General features: G+C 40.4%; 1 protein-coding gene across 1 annotated transcript; it reads right to left on the bottom strand.

Annotated features, from left to right (window-relative positions):
• Positions 1-1,116: 1,116 nt before the first annotated feature.
• Positions 1,117-23,358, bottom strand: LOC306768138 (C-signal-like). The gene is made up of 7 exons (XM_079256370.1): positions 23,148-23,358; positions 21,810-21,864; positions 10,598-10,797; positions 9,598-9,643; positions 3,697-3,815; positions 3,342-3,452; positions 1,117-1,726 (listed from the first exon to the last, which is right to left on the bottom strand). Exons 1-7 carry the CDS (start codon positions 23,292-23,294, stop codon positions 1,613-1,615), a joined length of 792 nt encoding a protein of 263 aa, XP_079112496.1. The 5' UTR covers positions 23,295-23,358; the 3' UTR covers positions 1,117-1,612.
• Positions 23,359-25,393: the final 2,035 nt, after the last annotated feature.

The following is a 25,393-nucleotide window of genomic DNA, read 5'->3' as shown; positions in this document are numbered from 1 at the left end:
AATTTGATCATGGAATATGTTTCTCCACATGTCCATGTTACAGCTACAATAAAATCAAGTAGCAGCCTTGCTAGCCTCCTGATTGGATTGAACTGGATCAGAAAGCGCTAACTTAGTCAGTGCTAAATAACCCTGATACTGCTGTACCTTTGAGCATGCTTTAGAGCAGGAGTGCCCAAGTCAGGTCCTTGGGATCTATTATCCTGCAACTTTTAGATGCGTCGCCTCTACAACACACCTGAAACAAATGGCTGAATTCCCTTATCCACATGTCATTTAGCTCTGCAGAAGCCTGGTAACAAGACATTCATTTGATTCTACAAACTAAAGATGACAATTAACTTAAAACCTATCTAGTGCTGCCATATACCCAGACTGATTAGGCTTAATTTAACCCTTTATGGTCCTCCTCTGCCATTTGGTGGAGGTAAACTTGCAGTGACCTTGAATAATTTCTTTTTTAAAAATATTGGGGAAATAAACCTGCATGAGACATCTCTACCTATTGTTTTGAGTATGTAAAACCCAAATTATGTGTTTGTTATAACACTAGTTTCCCATTTTAGACATTTTATTGTTGTTACTTTATTATTAACTTCTTTTTAACATCTGAATTTGCTAAAAACATTTATTCTTGTCCAAAACAAACAGAAAACACAGAGAAACAGACATTTTTGTTAAAACCATAAGTATTTTGCAGCGGTATATAAATGTTTGCTAATCATTTCAGAGTTTATATTTGTAAATCCAGTTTTGTCATCCTGCAAACAGAATCTGACCCCAAAAAAATCAATTTTGCAAATGTGCAAAAAAAAGATTCACATGGTTGTAAAAAGATTTCCATTTCTGGGGGAAAAAAAAAAAAAGTTAATTTCCTAATATCCTCATCTCTGGTCAGAATATTCTACATTTGCTGGTGCATACTTTAGTCATTTCCTTTATTCCTGATTGAATGGTGACTAATAAAGCTGTCCAATCAGAGAGCAGTCTGCTTGCTGTTCTGCAGCACTTCTGCAGGCTTTACCACCATGCAAATCCTTTTCTACACATTAACAAACTTGATTTACAAACATAAACCCTTAAATTATTTACAAACATCCATTTACAGCTGCAAAATATTAACAATCTTTTTATTGGGCTTATTGATTAGCACATAGCTAGTTAGCTTGTTGTTACCACCGGGTTTGTTGCCGTACATATTTCTACTTTCAAAGGGACAAAATCTCTTCTAGAAATGTGTTGACAAATGTCAGTATTTGTTTGAAAACCAAGTGATTGCATCAAATCTTGACTTGATTTGATTGAAACCCCCTCCTGCATCCTGAGCACGAGTGAATGCTTTTCTCACACCTTCCTCATGCTAACAAGCCATCAGTGAATTTTGATTACCAGAGTGATTAGAAGCATCATTACAATTAAAAAAAATAATAATAACAATTGAAAAAAAAATAATAATTTGGAGACTCCTCAAACATATGAGATAAAACATGACTGAATACAAAGTTTCCTTCCAGCTGAATTAAAACACTGAAGAATTTAAATCACTTTATTACAGACATAAAAATACAGATCTTTCATTTTATTGCTTTGTTCTTGGTTTTCATGGGGACATTTACCACGGGATCCTCTCGCCCCCCCAGTCCACAAGCGTCCCACTATCTTTGTTGCTAAGCGATGACATCACACGAAGTATGCCCATTACGCTTTCTGATGGGGTGACAGGAGCCTGTGGGAGAGGAAACGGCAAAAAGAAGAACAGAACCAAACACATTTTTTGTTAATGTTTTTTTTTTGTTTGTTTGTTTTGTTTTGTTTTTTTTATCCTTTAAATCAGTGCTTTAGTCCAGTGCACTGGTGGCCAGTGCTGCAATGTAAGGCCTTGGAACAAATGGGATTGTGAAAATATACTTCCTGGTTTGATTTGTTCATGGGCTCCAGCTGCTCCATTAGTTCAGCTGTGCTTATATGCCTTTGGTTAAATTTCCCATCGCCAGTCCATTTCTCTTTTAGCGTTATGTCACGACCTGTCATGTCATGTGACTGCCTTTGTTTTGGGTTCTCTAATTAGAAACCTTTGCCTGCCTCATAAGCTTGCAGCTGAGTCCACAACCTCCACACGACCTGCCACAACCGCCAAACAAACATCAGAAAAAATTGTGGAATAATTGTAAGAACGCAACAGAATCAGAGTTTACTGAATCAAATCACATGATTTTCAGACATGGCTTGTTTATTTCACAATAATTACTTATTTATTATAAGATTAAGTTAAAATGCGTAATGTAGGTTACATTATTTTTCCCTGATTCATTTTATGTCTCTGAAATGTTGCTGCTCATGATGTTGAACAGAAACTGCTGTGCTAAAACAAAAAGTCCTGAATCCCAAATCCACCCCCATGGCTGTGCTCTAACATGTTGTAGACTGTAGTTTAGAAAACAGCTGGAGCTGTTTGTTGAATTAAAATGACACTTTAACTTTGTCCTCAAGAGATATTTTCTGATTCTTTTTCTAGAAATGGGATGAAATTAATTTTTCCCGACATCAATAGAGCCCGAGTTTACAATATTTTTGTCTGTGTTTATTGTTTGATTTAATCATCCACTAAAATTCAATTTAAATCAATTAATTACTCAAAAATGTTGACTGATGCATAATCCATTTTTGTAGCATCAAATTAAATATTTTCTGTCCTCTTAAGTCATTGAGGTACAAAAGCTTACCCTTTTAAAAATGACATCACATTAAAATAGATTTTTTTTAATTTATATTTATAATATTTATATATCTACTTTAAATCATTCATCAAACTCAGTCCTAATGTAAATTAAAATAAATTGTAGTTATAGCTTTTTTATATCCTACAAAACACACAAAAAAGTTAATTGTATCATGCTGGATGGGGAGGGGGATTTTTTTCTTCTTTTAGTCTTGGATAATTCTACGTCAAGGATTAGCAAATAAATATTGTCTCTGAAGCATTATTCATTTTTGTTTATTAAATGTAACATGTAGGACATTGGAGGACATACATGTCCAATTTCCTCACAGTAAAGCACATTTTTATTAACTTTATATTAAATATTACCAAATATAATCATGCATTTTGTGATGTTAAGGTTTTATTTTAGAGAAAAACGGTCAAATGAAACATTGTTTTTCACAAAAAGACCAACCAGATCCTGTTTTATAGACCTACGCTCATCATTTCAGTTCTGTCCCTGCCACTGATTTTAGTACATACTGCCAGATATTTACTTATTCAAGTAAAAATAAACAAAAAAGCTCATTGTACTTCAGACAGGTCACTGTGGAGAAAATAGTTCCCCTTCTTATCTCACCTGTTCCCCTCCCATGTCAGTGCGGACCCAGCCTGGGTGAATGGCCGTCACCAGTATGTTGTTGGTCTTGAAGTCCTCAGCTTGGCAGCGAGTCAGCATGTTCAGAGCTGCCTGGTGATGGCAGGCAAGACTGAATCTTACAGGATAATTTCACAAGAGCAAACAGGTTTGTAAAGTCCTTCAAAACTATAATGTTTGAGTGAGACGGTGATACTTGTGCATTTAACACAACGATACACAACAAAGCTATTTTAAAACTTTTTGTTTTGATTAGTATATATAAGAGTAAAAGCAAAGAAGCTGAAATAAAATTCAAGTTATCTGAATTGTCTCTGTTGGAATACACCAGCAGTACCTTACTGGTCCTGTAAGCGTACACCTGTGCCAGTTCAAAGGTCTCAGGGCACTTCTCTATGGACGAGAAGACGGTGGAGATGTTGATGATGGCTGATCTCCTGCAGGACATTTTATCACCTGATACACAGAGAGAATAATAGATTTATGTCATGACTTACAACCAAATGTCATGTGGGTACATCATTATAGGGTGTGATGGAGTCATTTCTACTAAACAAACATGATTCAGAGAGCTGAGCGGAATAAATTCTCCTGTCTCTGTCCTTGCATGAGATTTATCTGTACAGGAAGTTGTCTGCTGATGTAGAAGGATGATTAAGGTCTGCATGAAACCATTGATCCATATCAAGACATTAGTTCACCAGTCAACAAGCCAATCCATTCAAAATGAAACCAGATCACATATGGATCCAGAAATAAAAGTTTTTGTCCTTCAATTTACCTTCGCAGGATCTTTTGTGGCTAAAAATGTCCACGCAGCGGAACCGCTTTCAAATTGTCAAACATGAACAGTTTTGCTTTTCCGTAGATCACAAAAACAACTTCAGATCTCCTAAAAATACTAAACAATATTATCATTAATAATAACAATAATTATTATGATTTTTACTATTAGTAGCAGTAGTAGTAGTAGTAGTAGTAGTAGTAGTAGTAGTAGTTGTAGTAGCAGTAGTAGTAGTAGTAGTAGTAGTAGTAACAGTAGTAGTAGTAGTAACAGTAGTAGTAGTAGTAGTAGTAGTAGTAGTAGTAGTAGTAGTAACAGTAGTAGTAGTAGTAGTAGTAGTAGTAACAGTAGTAGTAGTAGTAACAGTAGTAGTAGTAGTAGTAGTAGTAGTAGTAGTAGTAGTAGTAGTAGTAGTAGTAGTAGTAACAGTAGTAGTAGTAGTAGCAGTAGTAGTAGTAGTAGTAGTAGTAGTAGTAGTAGTAACAGTAGTAGTAGTAGTAGTAGTAGTAGTAGTAGTAACAGTAGTAGTAGTAGTAGTAGTAGTAGTAGTAGTAGTAACAGTAGTAGTAGTAGTAGTAGTATGGTATTCAGACTGATAAGCTCAAAGTATTTCCTCAAAACCCTGTCTTGTCCGATCACTTCTTGTTAACCTTTGAATTCACTTTATTTGATTACTCACTGACCAAAAATAAATTCTACTATAGTAGATGTTTATCAGACAATAATATTACAAAATTTAAACAATCAATTGAATCAATTTTTTCACATCTACCATGTGTTAGCATGACTGAGAGTCCCCCTTTAAGCCTTACTCCTGCTCAGATTGATCAACATGCTGATACTATAACAGCTTCAATGCGTACAACCTTGGATAATGTTGCTCCCCTAAAGAAGAAGAAATTAGGTAAGATTATGAAGGCTCCCTGGTTTAATTCCCAGCTTCGAGCTCTAAAACAGGCATCAAGGCGTTTGGAAAACAGATGGCGTTCATCAGGACTAGAGGAGTCTCACTTAACCTGGAAAGAAAGTTTAATCGTATACAAAAAAGCCTTACGTACGGCAAGAACAGCTTATTATTCATCATTGATAGAGGAAAACAAAAACAACCCTCGGTTTCTTTTCAGCACTGTAGCCAGGCTTACTAGGAGCCGGAGCGCTGTGGAGCCATGTATTCCTTTCTCACTTAGCTGTGATGATTTCATGTATTTTTTCAGGAATGAAATTGACACTATTAGAGATCAAATTCACAATACTCTTCCTTCTACCTATAATGTTGAGCCTGTTGTGGTCTCCGAAGCATCCTTAGAACCAGGATCTGACTTGTGTCTAAATAGTTTCTGTCCTGTCCAACCCTCTGAATTAACTAAAATAATAGCTTCATCTAAACCATCCACCTGTATCTTGGACCCTCTCCCAACGAGCCTCTTTAAGGACATTTTCCCTTTAATTAATACATCACTACTAAATCTTATCAATATGTCTTTAGTGACAGGATATGTACCACAATCATTTAAAACTGCTGTAATCAAGCCTTTACTTAAAAAGCAATCTCTGGATCCAGAGGTGATAGCAAATTATAGACCAATATCTAACCTCCCGTTTATGTCCAAAATTCTGGAGAAAATAGTTTCCGCTCAGCTACATGCCCACCTGAGCAGAAATAATTTATGCGAGGAGTTTCAGTCAGGATTTAGAGCTCATCATAGCACTGAGACAGCATTGGTGAAAGTTACTAATGACCTTCTTATGGCCTCAGACAAAGGACTTGTGTCCGTACTTATCTTGCTTGATCTTAGTGCTGCATTTGATACAGTCGATCATAACATTCTGTTACAAAGACTAGAACAGGTGATTGGAATTACAGGTACAGCGTTAAGCTGGTTTAAATCATATTTATCTGATAGACTTCAGTTCGTTCATGTAAATGACAAGTCCTCCTCCCAAACTACAGTAAGTCATGGAGTTCCTCAAGGTTCTGTACTTGGACCAATACTCTTCACGCTATATATGCTCCCTTTAGGCAAAATTATTAGACAGCATGGAATAAACTTTCATTGTTATGCAGATGATACTCAACTATACTTATCCTTTAAACCAGATTAAACAAATCAGCCCAATAGGCTACAAAATTGCCTTATAGACATAAAGACTTGGATGTCTAGAAATTTTCTCCTCTTAAACTCAGATAAGACTAAAGTAATTCTCGTTGGATCTGAAAAACTCAGAGCTAAATTTTCCGGTTTTGTAATGAACCTAGATGGCATTACTTTAGCTTCCAGTGCTACAGTGAGAAACCTTGGAGTAATATTTGACCCTGACCTGTCCTTTGGTCCACATATTAAGCAGGTTACTAAAACAGCCTTCTTTCATTTACGTAATATAGCCAAAATTAGGGACATTCTGTCTCAGAGTGATGCAGAAAAACTGGTTCACACTTTTGTTACTTCGAGACCAGATTACTGTAACTCTCTATTACTGGGCTCTCCTAAATATGCCCTGAAAAGCCTTCAGCTGATCCAGAATTCTGCAGCCAGAGTCCTGACCAGAACCAGCAGGAGAGATCATATTTCTCCAGTTTTAGCCTCTCTTCATTGGCTGCCTGTTGAATCTAGAATAGAATTTAAAATCCTTCTCCTTACATATAAAGCCCTCCACAACCAGGCACCACTATATATCAAAGACCTCATTGTTCCTTATATACCAAGTAGAGTACTTCGTTCGCAGACTGCAGGCTTACTTGTGGTTCCTAGAGTCTCAAAGAGCCGAGCAGGAGGCAGAGCCTTTGGTTATCAGGCCCCTCTCTTATGGAATAAGCTCCCAGTTAGTGTTAGGGAAGCAGACACCCTCCCCACCTTTAAGACTAGGCTGAAGACTTACCTTTTTGATAAGTCCTATAGCTAGGGTTGGTTAGCATCCCTTAGTTATGCTGCTATAGGTTTAGACTGCTGAGGGACATTTCCTGATACACTGAGCTTCTTTCTTTTTCTCTTTATCTCTTTCTTTTACCCCCCCCATAACAGTGTTGCATCATTAACATGTATGTCTCCTGTCTCAGCAGGTCTCCCTGGCCGGGAGTAGCAGTTCCTGTTGTCTGTTGTCTTTCTGTCCTCTTCCCCCCACACAGCAGAGGCAGATGGCTGCCTGTCCTGAGCCGGGTTCTGCCGGAGCTTTCCTTCCTGTTAAAAGGGAGTTTTTTCCTTCCCACTGTTGCCAGTGTGCTTGCTCAGGATGGGAGATTGAGTTGGACTCAACTCAATCTGTTGGTTTCCTTATATAGGCTATTATGAATTGGCCTTCATTATGTTTTCCCCTCTGTCTGTAAAGCGTCTTGAGATGGCATTGCCGTGATTTGACGCTATATAAATAAAGTTGAATTGAATTGAATTGAATAGTAGTAGTAGTAGTAGTAACAGTAGTAGTAGTAGCAGTAGTAGTAGTAGTAGTAGTAGTAGTAACAGTAGTAGTAGTAGTAGTAGTAGTAGTAGTAGTAGTAACAGTAGTAGTAGTAGTAGTAGTAACAGTAGCAGTAGTAGTAGTAGTAGTAGTAGTAACAGTAGTAGTAGTAGTAGTAGTAGTAGTAGTAGTAGTAGTAGTAACAGTAGTAGTAGTAGTAGTAGTAGTAGTAGTAGTAGTAGTAGCAGTAGTAGTAGTAGTAGTAGTAGTAGTAGTAGTAGTAGTAGTAACAGTAGTAGTAGTAGTAGTAGTAGTAACAGTAGTAGTAGTAGTAGTAACAGTAGTAGTAGTAGTAGTAGTAGTAGTAGTAGTAGTAGTAGTAGTAGTAGTAACAGTAGTAGTAGTAGTAGTAGTAGTAGTAGTAGTAGTAGTAGTAACAGCAGTAGTAGTAGTAGTAGTAGTAACAGTAGTAGTAGTAGTAGTAGTAGTAGTAACAGTAGTAGTAGTAGTAGTAGTAGTAGTAGTAGTAGTAGTAACAGTAGTAGTAGTAGTAGTAACAGTAGTAGTAGTAGTAGTAGTAGTAGTAACAGTAGTAGTAGTAGTAGTAGTAGTAGTAGTAACAGTAGTAGTAGTAGTAACAGTAGTAGTAGTAGTAGTAGTAGTAGTAGTAGTAGTAACAGTAGTAGTAGTAGTAGTAGTAGTAGTAGTAGTAGTAGTAGTAGTAACAGTAGTAGTAGTAGTAGTAGTAGTAGTAACAGTAGTAGTAGTAGTAGTAGTAGTAGTAGTAGTAGTAGTAACAGTAGTAGTAGTAGTAGTAGTAGTAGTAGTAGTAACAGTAGTAGTAGTAGTAGTAGTAGTAGTAACAGTAGTAGTAGTAGCAGTAGTAGTAGTAGTAGTAGTAGTAGTAGTAGTAGTAACAGTAGTAGTAGTAGTAGTAGTAGTAGTAGTAACAGTAGTAGTAGTAGTAGTAGTAGTAGTAGTAGTAACAGTAGTAGTAGTAGTAGTAGTAGTAGTAACAGTAGTAGTAGTAGTAGTAGTAGTAGTAGTAGTAGTAGTAACAGTAGTAGTAGTAGTAGTAGTAGTAGTAGTAACAGTAGCAGTAGTAGTAGTAGTAGTAACAGTAGTAGTAGTAGTAGTAGTAGTAGTAGTAACAGTAGTAGTAGTAGTAGTAGTAGTAGTAGTAGTAGTAGTAACAGTAGTAGTAGTAGTAGTAGTAGTAGTAGTAGTAGTAACAGTAGCAGTAGTAGTAGTAGTAGTAACAGTAGTAGTAGTAGTAGTAGTAGTAGTAGTAGTAGTAGTAGTAGTAGTAGTAGTAACAGTAGTAGTAGTAGTAGTAGTAGTAGTAGTAGTAGTAGTAGTAGTAGTAACAGTAGTAGTAGTAGTAGTAGTAGTAGTAACAGTAGTAGTAGTAGCAGTAGTAGTAGTAGTAGCAGTAGTAGTAGTAACAGTAAATAATGCTGGTTTGATTACTTATTTGCATTATTTGTTACCAAAACCTTTCAAAAACTGAATTCTTTTCCACAAAATAAACATCAGGGAGGTGAATTTGGTGGTGAGGTCTTGCATCAGATTAGCAACAAAATTGGTTTGATTACATTAGTATTGCTAATATCGCATCAGATACTCCCTCTGAGAGCCTTTTAGCCAAAAATGTCCCTCTAACTCCAGTAAATAACTGTGATTACGGGTGAAAACCATTAATTCTCCTGTATTGCTGATGCTGTCAGGAAGCCAGTTCAGGACTTGATAAGTAGACTGTAGGTGTTTGGTTTCAATCACATAATCAATAACACTGTCAGTATGCAGTGTCCCTCTGATCAGATCTCACAGGTGAACTTTATGGACCTTCATCAGGACATCAGGACACAGGGAGGAATGTGTTTATGAGTTGTTTTCCTGTTTGATCTCAGCAGATTGACAATAAACATGTGAAATTATATATTATGACGAAGCTGCAACTGTCCACTGACACTAAGATTTTCTTTTCCTCTACAAGGACTCCAGCCAACATAAAAAGTTTGGTGTAACGCAAGAATAAACCATAATTACGGCTGTGCTCACCAGTAGGGCATCTCTCCGCTGCTCTCTGCAGGAGTGGCAGAAACATCTGTAAAGATTGAGGAGATAGTTTATTAATAACAGTTTAATAACTGTGCTCATGGTTTATTATAGCACAGACAGACAATCTCTCTCTCTCTCTCTCTCTCTCTCTCTCTACATATATATATATATATATATATATATATATATATATATATATATATATATATATATATATATATATATATATATATATATATATATGATGGTGTATACAAAATAAAAAATTTTATGATCTGACTTTGAGAAAGGCGCTTCGTCAGCGTAATGAATCAAATTTAATTTAAAAACACAAAAAACACTTTTTCCTCTTTGTTTCTCAAGATTAATACAGTTTTCAAGCTTTAAATTTAGGATGTTTGCCCATCGACCCATTCGATACATCACAAATTTAACCACTTAGTTGTTGCATCTGAAGATTTGGTTTACGCCCAAACTGGTGGCAGTGATGCACCAAATCTCTGCGTGCCCACCACCAAAAGAAAAAAGAAGAAGTTGTTCCACGTTTATGTCTGATTGTGACCAGAGGAGGGTGGAAAAGTCTGCGAAACCTGTGAGCCCTTTTTTTCTTCCTCACAATGCAGAGACATTGTGACAACTTAACCCTACACACACAAACTACATGGGAGCCTGATGACCTGAGGAGACTGGTTAAAGGACTGAAGAATGTGTGAAGCTGCAGAAATTGAAGCTTATATAAGGTTATATTTTATTTCTTTAAATGGTCTCTTCTTGTTGCTGAGGACAACCTCAGGAGTGATGTACACACCTGATTATTGTACAGCACACAAATTAGGGCTGGAGGATCACTTTCCATCTTTAACGTTTAATTTGTTTTTCACAGTTTTGACATATTTCAAAGGAATGGAAATTAATTCCCATCAATAAGAAAAGCCCTGAGATGTTCCAGCTGTGGGTCGCCTCCACATAAACACAACAGAACCAAAATAGCCAAACCAACCTTTGAGAGGATAAACGGTCCAACAACATTGGTTTCGTACACGTCCATCATGTGCTTCTTTTTAGTTTCCAGAAATGAACCCGGTGGAGCTGGTGTGTTGATCGCAGCATTGTTGATGAGGACGTTCAGACCAGCTGAACCGATCCGCTCACTCACAGCTTGGACAGCAGTGGAGATGCTTCCCTCATCGGCCACATATGCAAGACGACATTTATGCAAGTATGATTATATTGGTACAGACTTAACTTCTTAGTTTCTGTTCTTCATCACATTAGTTTGTAATTTGTATCTTTTAATCTAATTTGTTATGAATAACATAACTTATTTGGAGGTTAATATTTGCCAAAACATACGGGCTTATAGCGTTGATGTGAAAACTTGATACAATGTGATGCATTACACAACAAAATCTAAACTTGTATGTCAAACTTTTACTGCAGTGGATTAAAATCAGTGGTACATTCATTCATTCATTTCTTTTCTAAACAAGGAATGCCCAATGATAGCTGAAGTTTCTCCTATCCAGCGTGTACCCAGAGGCAGGGTACACTCTGGATGGGTCGCCAGTCCATCACAGGTACTCAAACACACAGATCAACTGAATTAGAAATTTCAGAAAAAGACAGATCTTGTGGAAAAAACTTGTATCTGTAAGTTTAATTTTCAGTTTCTTCTGTCCAAAACAGGTCTCTCTTGTAAATAAGACTGTAATGGGACTAGTAAAGGTTAAGTAAAATAAGATAAATATTATTATGATAAATACATACAGAATAGTATCATTGACTTTATTCCACAAGTGCAAAAAATTGATCCTTTCTGATCAGACTGATCAATGACGACTAGGTCAAGTATCCATCCATCCATCCATCTTCTGCCGCTTATCCGGGGTCGGGTCGCGGGGGCAGCAGCCTAAGCAGGGAAGGCCAGACTTCCCTCTCCCCAGCCACATTTGCCAACTCTGCGGGGGGGATCCCCAGGCGTTCCCAGGCCAGCCGAGAGATGTAATCCCTCCAGCGTGTCCTGGGTCTTCCCCGGGCTCTCCTCCCAGAGGGACGTGCCTGGAACACCTCACCAGGGAGGTCCAGGAGGCATCCTGACCAGATGCCCGAGCCACCTCAACTGGTTCCTCTCTTTTTTTTTTTTTTTTTTTTTTTTTTTCTTGTCCAGCATTTAGGCAAGCAGAATGATGGTCTGGATGCTGTGTTCTGCTGAGCAAATTTTCTCTGCCAAGGGAAGCTTTATAGATATAATGATCCCCTTGACTTTCTGAATTTTTATTTTATTTCTATGTTTATTTTGTATTGTTGTTTGAATTGTAGAGTTTGTACTGCTGGACCAGAGAGGACAGACAAAAGACAGAAAGAGAAAGGAGAAGAAACACCTCATAAGAAAAGGGAAAGAGATAAAGGGAGAGAAAAGGGAGAGAAAAAAACAACAACTAAAAAATAACCCAAAAACAAAAAGAAAGAAAACAACCTACAGATGTATACATACACACATACAGGCACACACATACATATACACACACATACACACGCATACATACACATACATATACACACACATATACACACATAATATATATATATACACATATATATATACATATGTACACATATACATATACACATACATACATATACACACACACCTCTATGCACACACATACACACACATACATACGTACAAACATATACGCACTTGCCAGTATTAACACATATACATACACATACAAGCCAACTTTAGATCATAGTAACTAAACTGAATCTAAAAAGTTAAATATAAATGAGAAACAAACAGAAATGAGAAAACCAGCTGCTGTTAGTGAATAAAACTGTGTGACGACTCGGTGACTGTGTCACATGCAGAACATGCAGAGTGGAACGTGTTCCGGAAAAGGTGATCATGCCAGTGTGACCCTTCCCACACAAAGGCAAGAGGCACGCCAGGAGTACCCCCGAGACCAGGGCCATCGGCAGCCATCCCCAGGCGCAGACCCCAACCGCCCCACCCCGGAGCCAGCCATGCACCGACCCAGGAGGAGGCAGAGGGGGGTCCCAGCCAGAGTCTCCCGCAGTCAGGGGGAACAGGCCCCAGCAGGCCCGGACCAGCGAGGACCGGCCCCGCCGGGCACCGGCCACCCAGGGCAGACAGAGCGCGGGCCCCACGGCCCCAAGAGCCCAGAAGCAACCCCCCACCCCCGCAGGCAGAGGGCCCAGCCAACACCAACGGAGAGCCGGGATCCCCAGACCGCCACCGAGCGGCAGCCTGGCCGCACCCCAGCGCACCAGCAGCGCTCCCCGAGCACCAAGACCCTCCACGCACCCACGCACACAAACACACACAAACACACACATACGCACACACATGTGCACACACGCACACACATGTGCACACACACACACACACACACACACACACACACACACACACGCACACGCACACATGCACCCACCCACCTACCCCCACCCGCATCCACACTTCCTCCTTAAACACACCCTATACACCCATTCTCTTACACACGCTCAAACTCACACTCTCCTACCCCCGTTCTTTATACACACACACCCCCTCACACACACATCCCTGCTCCCTCTATAATCACCCATTCTTCCATACACGCATACCCCACTCTACACACACACATACCTCCCTACACCCCTCTATCCACATTCACAGTCCTCATTGTACACCCACCCCATCACTTCCCTGTACCACCAACATAACCCCACATACGCACCCCCACCCATCTGCATACACCCCCCCTTCCTCCTATCCCAGCGGCCATCCACTTTCCTAAATTCTTTCACCCTGATCCCCCCACCCCCCCTCTACCCTAACATTCAGTCACCACTTCATCCATTGGCTCATGCATGCCCTCACCTTTCTTTCCCAACGTGTCCCCTGTGAGATACCCCCGGGGGAGCAGGGGATAGGAGGGCCCCGATCAGGGCCCCACAACTACCCCCCACCCCTGTCAATGCCCCCCCACCACTCCACACATGCAGCCGATCCAGCACCACCCAGGGCTAGCAGCAGTCCCACCCCCACCAGGCCAGCCCAGACCCAGGCCCCCTGAACAGCACCACTCCCCCGCCCAAACTCCTCCGGCACAGCCCCAGAAATAGGGGCGTGGCAGGACCCCATTGTCACCCCCTCCCTCCCAGCTTATGAATGATTGTGAAGTGTGTGTTGTTTGCAATTAAAATTGGGAAGAAGTAACCACATCATGTTGGGAGCGGGACCACCAAAGCAGCCCCGCCCACCGCACACTGCATGGCCCGCCCCCCAAAATATGTCCATGTGTTGTCAGTGTGTGTTTTTTGTGTTATGTTGACTAAGTGTAATTAAAACTGGGAGGTGAACCGATGCTGGGTGCAGCGATCGAAACCACCTTGATGGCCTCTCTCACCATCCAGATCAACGTGTCCACCTCCCAACGCCCTGCCTGTATGTGGTGGAAGAAGGGAAGGAGGGGGGTCCGGGAATTTAGGTCCCGAGGGAAGCGCGCCTCCCTCAAGAAGATGAGCCACCTGCGGCACGAGGCACGTCCCCCATTCCCGGGGCCCCCGAAGGCCAGGACAGGCCAAGGGCAGCTGCCCCAACAACCAGGGCCCTCAGCAACCCCAATAAAGGAGCCGCCACCGGCCCCAGAAGGCACCAACAAACCACATGCAAAAGTGGGGGGGGGGCAAAGAAGAGGAGGGGCGGGAGAAGGAGAGACAGACCAAGGGCCCACCGCCCCCACACCCCTAGGAGACGCCCCCACCCAGGGACACGTTGCATTCCCTTCTCCTTTACACACCAACACATTCACACCCCCTCACCATCAGCCTGGTATACACACACATCTACACACACACCTACAGACCCACACATACATCTATACACATACACACCCATTCTAACAGATACACGGCCAAAAGATTAGTCCACCTCCAAAACCCTACATCCCACTCACCTCCCTGCCCATCACAAAACACCCCTTCTCATTCTACCTACCCTAGAACAAACCACCACAACTCCCCACTTCTCTCACTGAAGTCCTACCCCCTTCATAATCATGACCCTTCACCCCCCTATACACCTACATACACATGCACCCCCCCCCCCCCCACTCCCCCCTACACACGGGCCACTACCCCCCATACACATGCATCTCAATACTCCTCTATATACACACCCCTATCTCCCATGCATTTAACACCAGATTATCCACACACAAGCCCTTACCCCTTCCCACACACACACACACACACACACACACACACACACACACCACCCACTCCCTCATTCACAACCCCAACCCCCCACACAATCATGTACTATCACACGCCCCAAAACCTCCACCCCCACACCTACATGCCCTAACACACTCCCCCTTACACACAACCCTACCCCCCACAAACTCATGCTCCACTACACTCCCCATAAACCCCCCACATATAAACCACCACACACTTCCTACACCCCACACACTCATGTACTATCACAGTCCCCTAAACCTCCACCCCAACACCCCTCACACACTCCCGCATACACACAGCCCTCACCCCCTATACCTTCATGTACCGCTACAATCCTCTATACACACCCCGCATATACACCACCGCACTCCCTCATACATACACCCCCACACATACATGCCTCAACACACTCCCACATACACGCACCCCTACCCCCCATACATTCATGTACCACTACACTCCTCCATACACACCCCATATATACACAGGCACCCCCCCATCCTCAACTATCTTGGGCCCGGGTCCCTCTGCCGGGCACCAGGGCACGGACCCGCCCCCCACTGCAGCGGCAGGTCCAGGTCAGCCCAACCCCCCCACGGCAGGGCCGACCCCCCATCCCCGAGAAGCAGGGGACAGCCCCGGGCACCGGAGCCCAGGACCCGCACCCCGCCCACCCCACAGCGGCACGGCCACCCGTCACGGAGCCAATACCCGCCGATCCAGCCCCCGCCAGCGACCTCGCCCCACTGCCAAAAGGCAACTCCAACCATTGATCAACCCAAGGCCTCCCGCCAGGTCTGGAAACCTAGCCCCCCCAGTAATGAAGCAGCCAAGATCCCCGTCCAGGGGTCCACCCCACACCCATAGCCACCTGAGCCACCCAGCCACTTCCTAGCCCCGCGCGGGATGAGGTCACACTCTCCCCCCTACACTAAGTGATGGAGCTGATCACAGGAGACCAGAGAGAGTGAAATTCAACTGACTGATCCTTTGAGGAGGCAGACATCATTTCCATGCTGATGTAATCTAATAACAGATTTCTAAACTGCTGGATACACAGATTCTGTTTGCTTTTCCAGTTCACAAGGATAGTTTTCTTTGCAATGCACAGGCTGCTGAGGATTGGTTTTGCTAAATTAAACCCTATGTTATTTTCACCTAAGTGACTCAATAGGCACAATTTGGGGTTTGCAGGGATATTACATTTAAACCAGTCTGACAGATCTTTACATACCTGGAGCCAGAATCTCTGGACAGGTGGACAAGACCATAAGGCATGGTAGTAGCTGTCAATCATGTTGTCAGTACAGTGTGAACAGATATGTGAGTGTAACAGACCCATCTTGAACATCCTGTGTCCCGTATAATGAGTTCTGTGTAGAATTTTGAATTGTATTAATTGCATGCTTGAATTCTTAGTCATTTTGAATGTGTTTGAGCAGATTTGTGACCATTCATTTTGATTGAAGTTGCTGGATAAGTCTGCTTCCCATTTAGAAGTTGGGAGAGAGATGGAATCTTCTAGCTTCAATAGTAATCTGTATATTTTGGATAGTAGCTTCGGGGCCTTAAGATTTAGGAATTCTGCAACCCTTATAGGTAACTGTAAGTTTAGTTGATCAGTGGTGTATTTCTTACTTATGATAGATTTAAGTTGGTGGTATTCTAAGAATTTGGTGCTGCTGAATTCATACCGTGAAGAAATTGCATCAAATGGCAGAAAGTTTCCATTTTCTACTATATGTTCTAACTGCTTTACTCCTTTATTCTTCCACCGAGGGAAGTTTATCATCTTTTTGTTTTGCAGGAAGTCAGGATTGTTCCAGATGGGTGTGAGCTTACATGGAATAAGCGCAGACTTGGTTACTTTCAGGAATTCCCACCAAGCTGTTAAACTGGAGCTGATGTTAATGCTTTTAAAACACTTATATGACTTGACAGTTGAGCTGATGAATGGTAAATCAGAGATGACTAAATCCTCACACAATGCTTGCTCAACATCCAGCCATGGCTCATCCAAAGAACTTGGATTAAGCCACTTGGAGATGCATTGCAGCCTATTACATAAGAAATATTGATTAAAATTTGGCAGGTCCAACCCACCTCTGTCTTTGGTCTGTTGTAAAGTTTTTAGACTACTGCGGGATGGCTTGTTTTTCCAGAGAAATCTGGATATGTGGGAGTCTAGTGATTTAAACCAAGTGGAGGATGGTCTGATGGGAACCATTGAGAAAAGGTAATTAACTTTTGGTAAAACCATCATTTTAACAGTGGAAACCCTCCCCATAAGTGATATGGGCAAGCGGTTCCACCTTGAGAGGTCATCCTCTACTGTTTTTATTAGCTGATCATGATTTAACTTTATTAGTTCGGTTAGTCTGGGAGAGATTATTATACCTAAATAACTAATATTTCCTGACTGTATAGTGGTGTTAGATATGTTTTTAAAGTCACAGTTAATGGGCATTGCTGTAGTCTTTAACCAGTTAATAGAATAGTCTGATATTGAAGAGAATGTATTAATTAGTGTGATTGTTTGAGAAAGTGTTGTTTGTGAGTTGTTAAGGAAAAGTAAAATGTCATCTGCGTAAAGACTAATTTTATGTTCAATATTTTTAGCTTGAATTCCTTTGATTTCTGGGTTTTGTCTTATGGCAGCTGCCAGAGGTTCAATAAAAATGGCAAAGAGTGATGGAGAAAGTGGGCAGCCCTGTCTGGTGCCTCTCTGTAAGCAGAAGTTTGGAGAAGTTTTGTCATTAGTCTTCACACATGCATTTGGGTTGTTGTATAATATTTTTATCCAGTCAATAAATGATGACCCAAACCCAAATTCTTTTAAAGTTGCAAATAAAAGTTTCCAGTTTACACGGTCAAATGCTTTTTCTGCATCTAAAGATATAACTGTAGACTTCAGATTGTGTAGAGTTGAATAATCTATTATGTTAATTAATCTGTGCATGTTAGTGTGGGAATGTCTACCTTTTATAAAGCCTGTTTGATCAGGGTGAATAATGGAAGGGGTTATTTTCTCTATCCTTCTGGCTAGAGCTTTGCTGATTATTTTGAGATCTACGTTTATTAATGAAATTGGACGATAACTGGTTCCTCTCGATGCGGAGGAGCAGCGGCTCTACTCTGAGCCCCTCCCGGATGACCGAGCTCCTCACCCTATCTCTAAGGGTGAGCCCGGCCACCCTGCGGAGGAAACTCATTTCAGCCGCCTGTATACGAGATCTCGTTCTTTCGGTCACGACCCACAGCTCATGACCATAGGTGAGGGTAGGAACGTAGATCGACTGGTAAATCGAGAGCTTCACCTTCTGGCTCAGCTCCTTCTTCACCACGACAGACCGGCGCAGAGTCCGCATTACTGCAGACGCCGCACCGATCCGTCTGTCGATCTCGCGCTCCATCCTTCCCTCACTCGTGAACAAGACCCCGAGATATTTAAGCTCCTCCACTTGAGGCAGGACCTGACCCCCGACCCGGAGAGGGCGATCCACCCTATTCCGGCTGAGGACCATGGTCTCAGATTTTGAGGTGCTGATTCTCATCCCAGCCGCTTCACACTCGGCCGCGAATCGCTCAAGCGAGAGCTGGAGATCACGACCAGACGAAGCCAACAGGACCACGTCATCCGCAAAAAGCAGGGACCCAATCCTGAGGCCACCAAGTCGGATCCCCTCAACACCTCGGCTGCGCCTAGAAATTCTGTCCATATAAGTTATGAACAGAATCGGTGATAAAGGGCAGCCTTGGCGGAGTCCAACCCTCACCGGAAACGGATCCGACTTATGACCGGCAATGCGGACCAAGCTCTGACACCTGTCGTACAGGGACCGGACAGCTCGTACAAGGGGATCCGGTACCCCATACTCCCGGAGTACCCCCCACAGGAGCCCCCGGGGGACACGCTCGAATGCCTTCTCCAGGTCCACAAAGCACATGTAGACTGGTTGGGCAAACTCCCATGCCCCCTCCAGGACCCCAAAGAGGGTATAGAGCTGGTCCACTGTTCCGCGACCAGGACGAAAACCACACTGCTCCTCCTCAATCCGGGATTCGACTATCCGGCGGACCCTCCTCTCCAGGACCCCTGAATAGACCTTACCAGGGAGGCTGAGGAGTGTGATTCCCCTGTAATTGGAACACACATTTGTATTTGTCTTAAATACTTGTTCCTAGGTCAAGTATTTAAGACAAATATGGGTTCAGAACATTTTGATGCCTGATTGATTAAAGCATTGTTTCTGCTAAACTAAACGTCTTGGATGTATTCTGTTAAAGTGTATTCTACTTATACTCTGCACTAAAAATGTATTTTTTCTGTCATTTATTATTATTACAGTTTGTTTTGAATCTTGATGATTGATACAAACATAGAAAAACCCTGACATGTGTGTAGTTGTGCACTCCGTGACACTATACACACATGTATATTGAAGATAATTTAAGTAACTTATCATTTGTCTTTGTTCATCTAGTTCATGCTACACCTGGTCACTTTGTTTTCAGCACTTTTGATGACTTATGTCTGTGCTATGTAATTAAAATTTGACTGATTGACTGATTTAAAATAACACGGGAAGAAACGGGCACGGCCTTGTTTGATCTGGGAGTGTAAAGTTGGTTCAGGATGTATTGTGATGAACTTTAACACTGAAAAGGTTCAGTTATAATCTTTGTGACCTAAACTCTCACCCAGATGTTTTGAAATGCGAACTTATACAACACTGAAGCCAGCGATCAATCCTGATAGAGGAGCTAAGCTGTCAGCTGCTCAGACGAGACCATGAGAAGATCGAGGCCTTTCTGAAAACACAAAGCTGTGACAGTAAAACGCAGTCGGTCCTGGAACTGACGGGGCTCAATATCGATACAAAGTATTTATTGTGTTGATACTCTGGAGTTGACCCTTATTGCACATTCTGTTATATTTATTTTATTATATCAGACACCGAGGAGGTGTCTGTCAGTCAAAATATTGAATTCTATACTTTTGAGTATTGAGATGCTACTTTTCTAATGAATAAATAGATAAATGAATAAATAAATGAATGAATAGAATCCACACTCTACTGATATAAAATACGGCATCAGTTAAGGCAATACATTTTGTGTGAAACCCGTCCACACACACTGTTAGCGATGACAAAGTTTTGTTTTGATGTTTGACTGGTTTAATGATGGTTATCTCACATTCTGTTGTATTTATTATATCAGTTTAACATATTGTATTTCTTTTCCAATTGAATAAATGTGAACAATGTTATATTAATTTGTAGTTTATTTTTTATCATTTTAAAATTATCAGTTTTATCTGTTTGTTCAATATACTCTGCATTATTATGGCTTAAAATGCATTTTTTTAAAGTATTGATTTTCTTAAGTTTAATTTATTTTCCATTTTGCCCTTGTAATAAGTTGTTATTGCTCGCTGTACATTGTTATTTTCAGTTAAGAAGTATATACATAGGTATCAGGATGGATTTTAAAAAGTACCAATAAGTACTGGTGTCGACGGGGAACATTTTGTTATTGCTCTTCCCTGACTAGAATCATCTTGCACATGTGCACTCAGACCCTGATTAACACACAAAAAGCACAGCAGCAACCATGGCGGACCTCCATGACATGTTTATGCTACGGCAGCTTTTTAATTTATCTGTTAAACCAAACCTGGTTTCATGCAGAACATTTATGTTATCAGCTACAACGCGGATGTTACATGCACCAGTGGTTGGCATGCTAGACACGACACTTCTGTCCATGGTGGCTTGACATGCACAATACATTGTCTCTGGTCCGATTGGTGCTTTCTCCTGCACAGAAATAGTTTTCATTCCACTGTTGTGTAAGTGCTTTTTTTTTTTTTTTTTTTTAAGTGAAATGTTTTATGTTTTGCATGGAAACAGGTTCTTAATTGATTGAAATCTGCAGTTTGTGTTGCTAGACCCTGAAAACCAGTTCCAGGACCGGTTCTTGGGTCTGTTCTAGTTTAGTTCCAACAGACAAAATTAAACACTGTGATGAATCCTGCATTATGACCCTGTAAGATTAGAGAACATATAAAATATAAACATCACTTGCACTCAGTAACTTTCATGCATACTTTAACAGTGTAGATGTAATTTCTTGCATTGTTTTTCTAACATTCTACATTTTAGATTCTCATGATTTCTATAATCTAACATTCTTAACTTTACAGTCAAGTTGAAGTAGATTAAATTTAATTCAATACAATCCAAATTTTTTTGTTTTCAGCCTCCTGATGACCAGGATGTCGTCAGGAGGACAGACTGGGCTGTTCTGAACTAAAGCGTCTTGATTTTCTTCACTACTTACCACTGTCTTTGTGTCTTCTTTGCTCTTCCTGCTTTTTCTGTCTTTCTTATAATTTATAGTTACATTTTGTAAATAAAGTCAGGTATTCAGGAGTTAAAGTGCCCTTCAGTGAGTGCCATTGTGGATTGGTGATTATACAGTATAAATACTCTAAGGCAGTGATTGTCAAAGAATTTGAGCTACACCCTCAAGATAACATTCATTTGTGTTCTTGACCCCCACTCCCACACAATGACTCAGTGGTGAACTGTGTGAAACGGTTCATCCTGCAGCACCCTGTGAAACATCAGAAACACCATTACTAAGGAGTATAAAGTGTTTTTGTTTTATTCAGTTCACCACTGTAACAAGACACCTACATGCCCTAAATCGGCTTCTCTCGTGGTGATAAAGCCAATTTCTGATTATTAATATAACGTGTCCTAACACTGTTGTTTGTGTCAATATGTCGGAAGTGCTCACATATTTATCTCTGCTTTGTTGGTTTAATTTTGACAGCCCTAATACAAATGTATTTATTAATTATCTGGTGACCTCCTGAAACGATTTTGTGAGCCTCAGTTTGGAAACCACAAGTCTAATGTGTGCAGAGTCTCTGTACAGGTGTGTGTTATGTTTACCTAGTTTGATTGCTGTGATCTTTCCAGGATATTGAATGGTGAGCTGTTTCAGTGCCTGGTGGAAACAAAGAAGAAAACATGATGAAGGAAACATGAGAGTCAGACACACACAGAGCAACAAACACACACATTTACATGAAAGCATTTGTTAGCTTTAATATTAGGTGATACATTTTTCTACAAAAATTAATACAATTATATAAACATTTGATGAGTGAGTGAAATCATTTAAGCTTTTTGTCCTTAACTGCTATCACTACATTTCCCGTCTACTCCTTTCTGTGACGGATCACTCGTCCATCAGCTGTGTGTGCTGTCTGAAGCATGCGCAGCTGCATGAAGAGAGAAATGTATGTGTCGAAAGAAAAAAAAATCTGGCAGTGGTTGGACAGCGGAAAGACTGAAGCTGGGTTCAGAAACAGTGACAGGCCACTCAGATCTGACATGAACATAGTTTGTGATCAGAAACTCCATGACGTCATGAAGAAACACAAGGATCTAGATAACCCAAACTATCTGGAGAATCAGATTTAGACTCCGAAAAAAAATAAAATAAATAAAAATAAAAATAAAAAATAATATATATATATATATATATATATATATATATATATATGTATGTATAAATGACTTGATCGGCTGCATAAAGTGTGTACAGATAGAATAATGCATTATTAAGAGAAACAAGTCCTCAAATTTTAAAGTGCTCAGTAATTACGCAATCCTGCTTCACCTGACCTGATTTGGAGCATGCACCCACCTATACACACACACAAGCAGGTTTTGCTTTCCACAAAATGAAATCCTGGTTCTGCAAGTATGTTCTGTGTAAAGCAGCTCACAGGTACATACCAGCTTTTCCAGTTGAAATATAAATGAATAGTAAGGAGGATTATTCTAGATTATTCTAGCAGTGGGAAGGTGTGATTCGTTACTCAACTGACTGAAACTGTTTTCTTTATGTAAAACACTGACAGGTTGTTTTAAACCAAACTAAATCTCACTCAGGACTTCATTAAATGTCACAAGAGATTTGGGAATTTAGAAGAAATATCAGCAATTACACAATAACTTAAAGTTGCTGTCAGGTGGAATGTAAACACTTAAAACATTCTGATTCCTAAATCATGATTTAACCAGAGTATTAAAAATTTCTACAACATAAATTAACTGTGTGGAAATGAGAATAAAGATGTGCTGCTAAATTTTGGGTTTTTTCTTTTTTATGTGGAAATACCCACATGAGGAAACTGTAAAAAGCTGTCAGACTGTTACATGAGAGTGCATGTGCATATGTGAGTGTTAAAACTATGTTAAGAATTTGTGTAGCCATCTTACCTCGGCTCTGGTTCCATCAGGCTCTCTGCAGCCTGCGTAAATGTGAGCTTCTTGTCCGGTATTCTCTGCAAGCTGTTTGACCAGCTCCAGACCTATTCCCCTGTTGGCTCCAGTCACCAAAATGTTTCCTTCCAGGTTCACTGACATGGCGTCGGTTCAGATCCACGCTGCCTTCTGACACAGCTCAACTCACTGCTTCTGTAATGTTAGTTGTGTGTGTGTCAGACACTTTATATAGGTGTGTACGCTGTGAGGGAAGGCAAAATGAAACTCTCAGCACTCTGTGTCAACATGTGGACTTTGTCACCAGCTGCACTTTCATGCATGCACATCGACTGAATTTATTATATTCTGATAATTAATGTTTGTGCATGCTCCAATACTTTATATTTGACCATATTTCTGTCAGTTTTTATGGTATAATATCCCCCCAGCAGCTCCAGATAACAACATGAATTAATATTGGTCCAAGGTCTGTGTGTAGATAAAGTAGATAAAGACTTCCCTCCTTTCTGAATCAACCTTTACTCATTAAATAATTGCTGATTTCTGACAAAGCATCCATTTGACATTTCAACGCTGCATTGTGTCATGTGGAAATGTAGTGACTCACACTGCATAACACACATGTTGTTAACAAAGAGTCAAGTTTGGTCATTAGAAGTTGTGTCATGAAGCCATGGCATGTGGAAAGTGTGGGGTTAACCGCAAAGCAAAGTTTCCACACTGTCGGTAAGTAAAGAGAAGCTTTTCCTCACTGCAGAGAACATCCACAAATAACACAAGTCCTGAACACAGAGTGCACAATCAGGAAGGTGAAGAAAGAGCTTCATGTCATCAGTCTAAAGGTTCACCTGCTGCAGATCTGAACTGAAGGGGTTTAAAAGGGCCGGAAAGGAAAAAAAGACGGACGTGAATGACTTTACAAACACAGTTTATTATAGTACAGTTAAAACAAATCCACTGCATGATCCTCATTAGTCCACTTTATAAGAACTGTGTTAATAAACCAATTTTTTTTTTTTTAAAAAAGGATTACCTGAAGGAAACTAATGGCATTTTCAAGGTGGAGATGTAAACACTTCTTCAGATTCATTGAGGTCAAAGGAATAAGCATGTTATTAAAGTACTGACTTCTTTAATGAAGAACTATTTTAAATACAGCAGCATATGTCTTCCAGGCTGTTGGCCTTAGACTGTGAGAGTTTGGTTTATCTAGCAATGGACTGAAGCACAATTTACAGCTTAACTGTGAATTACATGAAGTGCAGGATAAACCTGTTGTTGTCTGTTTTACTCATGAGGAAAAACCAAATTCTTTCATAGGCTATAGGAACTGTTTTACTTTTTTGTTTACAGTAGCACAAATAGTTACTTTACATTGTCACTATTTACTTTTATTCCAGAATAACTCAGTTAATCTTAGTCATTGTCATTGCACCACCTGATTTAGGGGTTTTGTTTATTCATTTATATATTTTGATCTCTTGTATATTTAACATAATTTCTTTTGTATGTACAGCTAGATGTTATAACATTACTCAGATAGGATCAGCACTAGCAGTGGCACATGATCCATTTTTAGTCTGAGTACAAAACACAGGTGAAATCATAGCAGAATGGACTGTGGTGTAAGAACAGGTGTAGTGCTGATATAAGCACCACTGCCACTAAAAGCATCCTTTCATTCAGAATTTGGTAGGGATCTCCTAAAACATGCATCTTCCTGGGAAATCTCCTGGACCAGCTGTATGCATAAAAGCTCCATGTTTTTTCTTTTGTTTTTAGTACAAATAAGTACTAAGATGTTTACATTTAATGAAGCATCATTTTAGAAAACATGAGAACAACCTGAAAATTCTGTGGAAAGATAAAGCGAGTTTCATCAATAATTTGCCTCATTTTTATGTTTATTATGATTTCCACATCACAACAGAAATAAAAACATTTAATTAGATATTAACTTGTAATTAACGACATTCAGTCTCAGGTATCTGGCACTGAAATATCCATTATTTCACATTATGATCAGTGAAACCTCTCAAGATGATCTACGTGTATAATTCAACATGTGTATAGTAATTCTGACCACCTGAACTGACTCTCTTCATGATCCAAACTGATGTATGATATATTAGAAATGAAGATCTAAAAGTTTCACTCAGAAAAATTTAATTTGGGTGTTAAAGTAAATAAAATCAAATTTCATATACCAACGATTTTAATGTGTAATTTCAGCAGAAAGT

This window comes from Telmatherina bonti, assembly GCF_933228915.1.
Source record: "Telmatherina bonti genome assembly, chromosome: 2".
Taxonomy (NCBI): Eukaryota; Metazoa; Chordata; class Actinopteri; order Atheriniformes; family Telmatherinidae; genus Telmatherina; species Telmatherina bonti.
The sequence above is the reverse complement of the archived record's forward strand: the minus strand, read 5'-3'. Positions and strand labels throughout refer to the sequence as shown.

Bases quoted from the DNA above. Each gene is read 5' to 3' on its own strand.
- LOC306768138 (XM_079256370.1), bottom strand. From the start codon at position 23,294: ATGTCAGTGAACCTGGAAGGAAACATTTTGGTGACTGGAGCCAACAGG. The intron at 21,865-23,147 runs GTAAGATGGCTA...TGTTTCCACCAG, and splicing joins CTGATGGAACCAGAGCCGAG to GCACTGAAACAGCTCACCAT. The intron at 9,644-10,597 runs GTTGGTTTGGCT...CAATCTTTACAG, and splicing joins GACCGTTTATCCTCTCAAAG to ATGTTTCTGCCACTCCTGCA.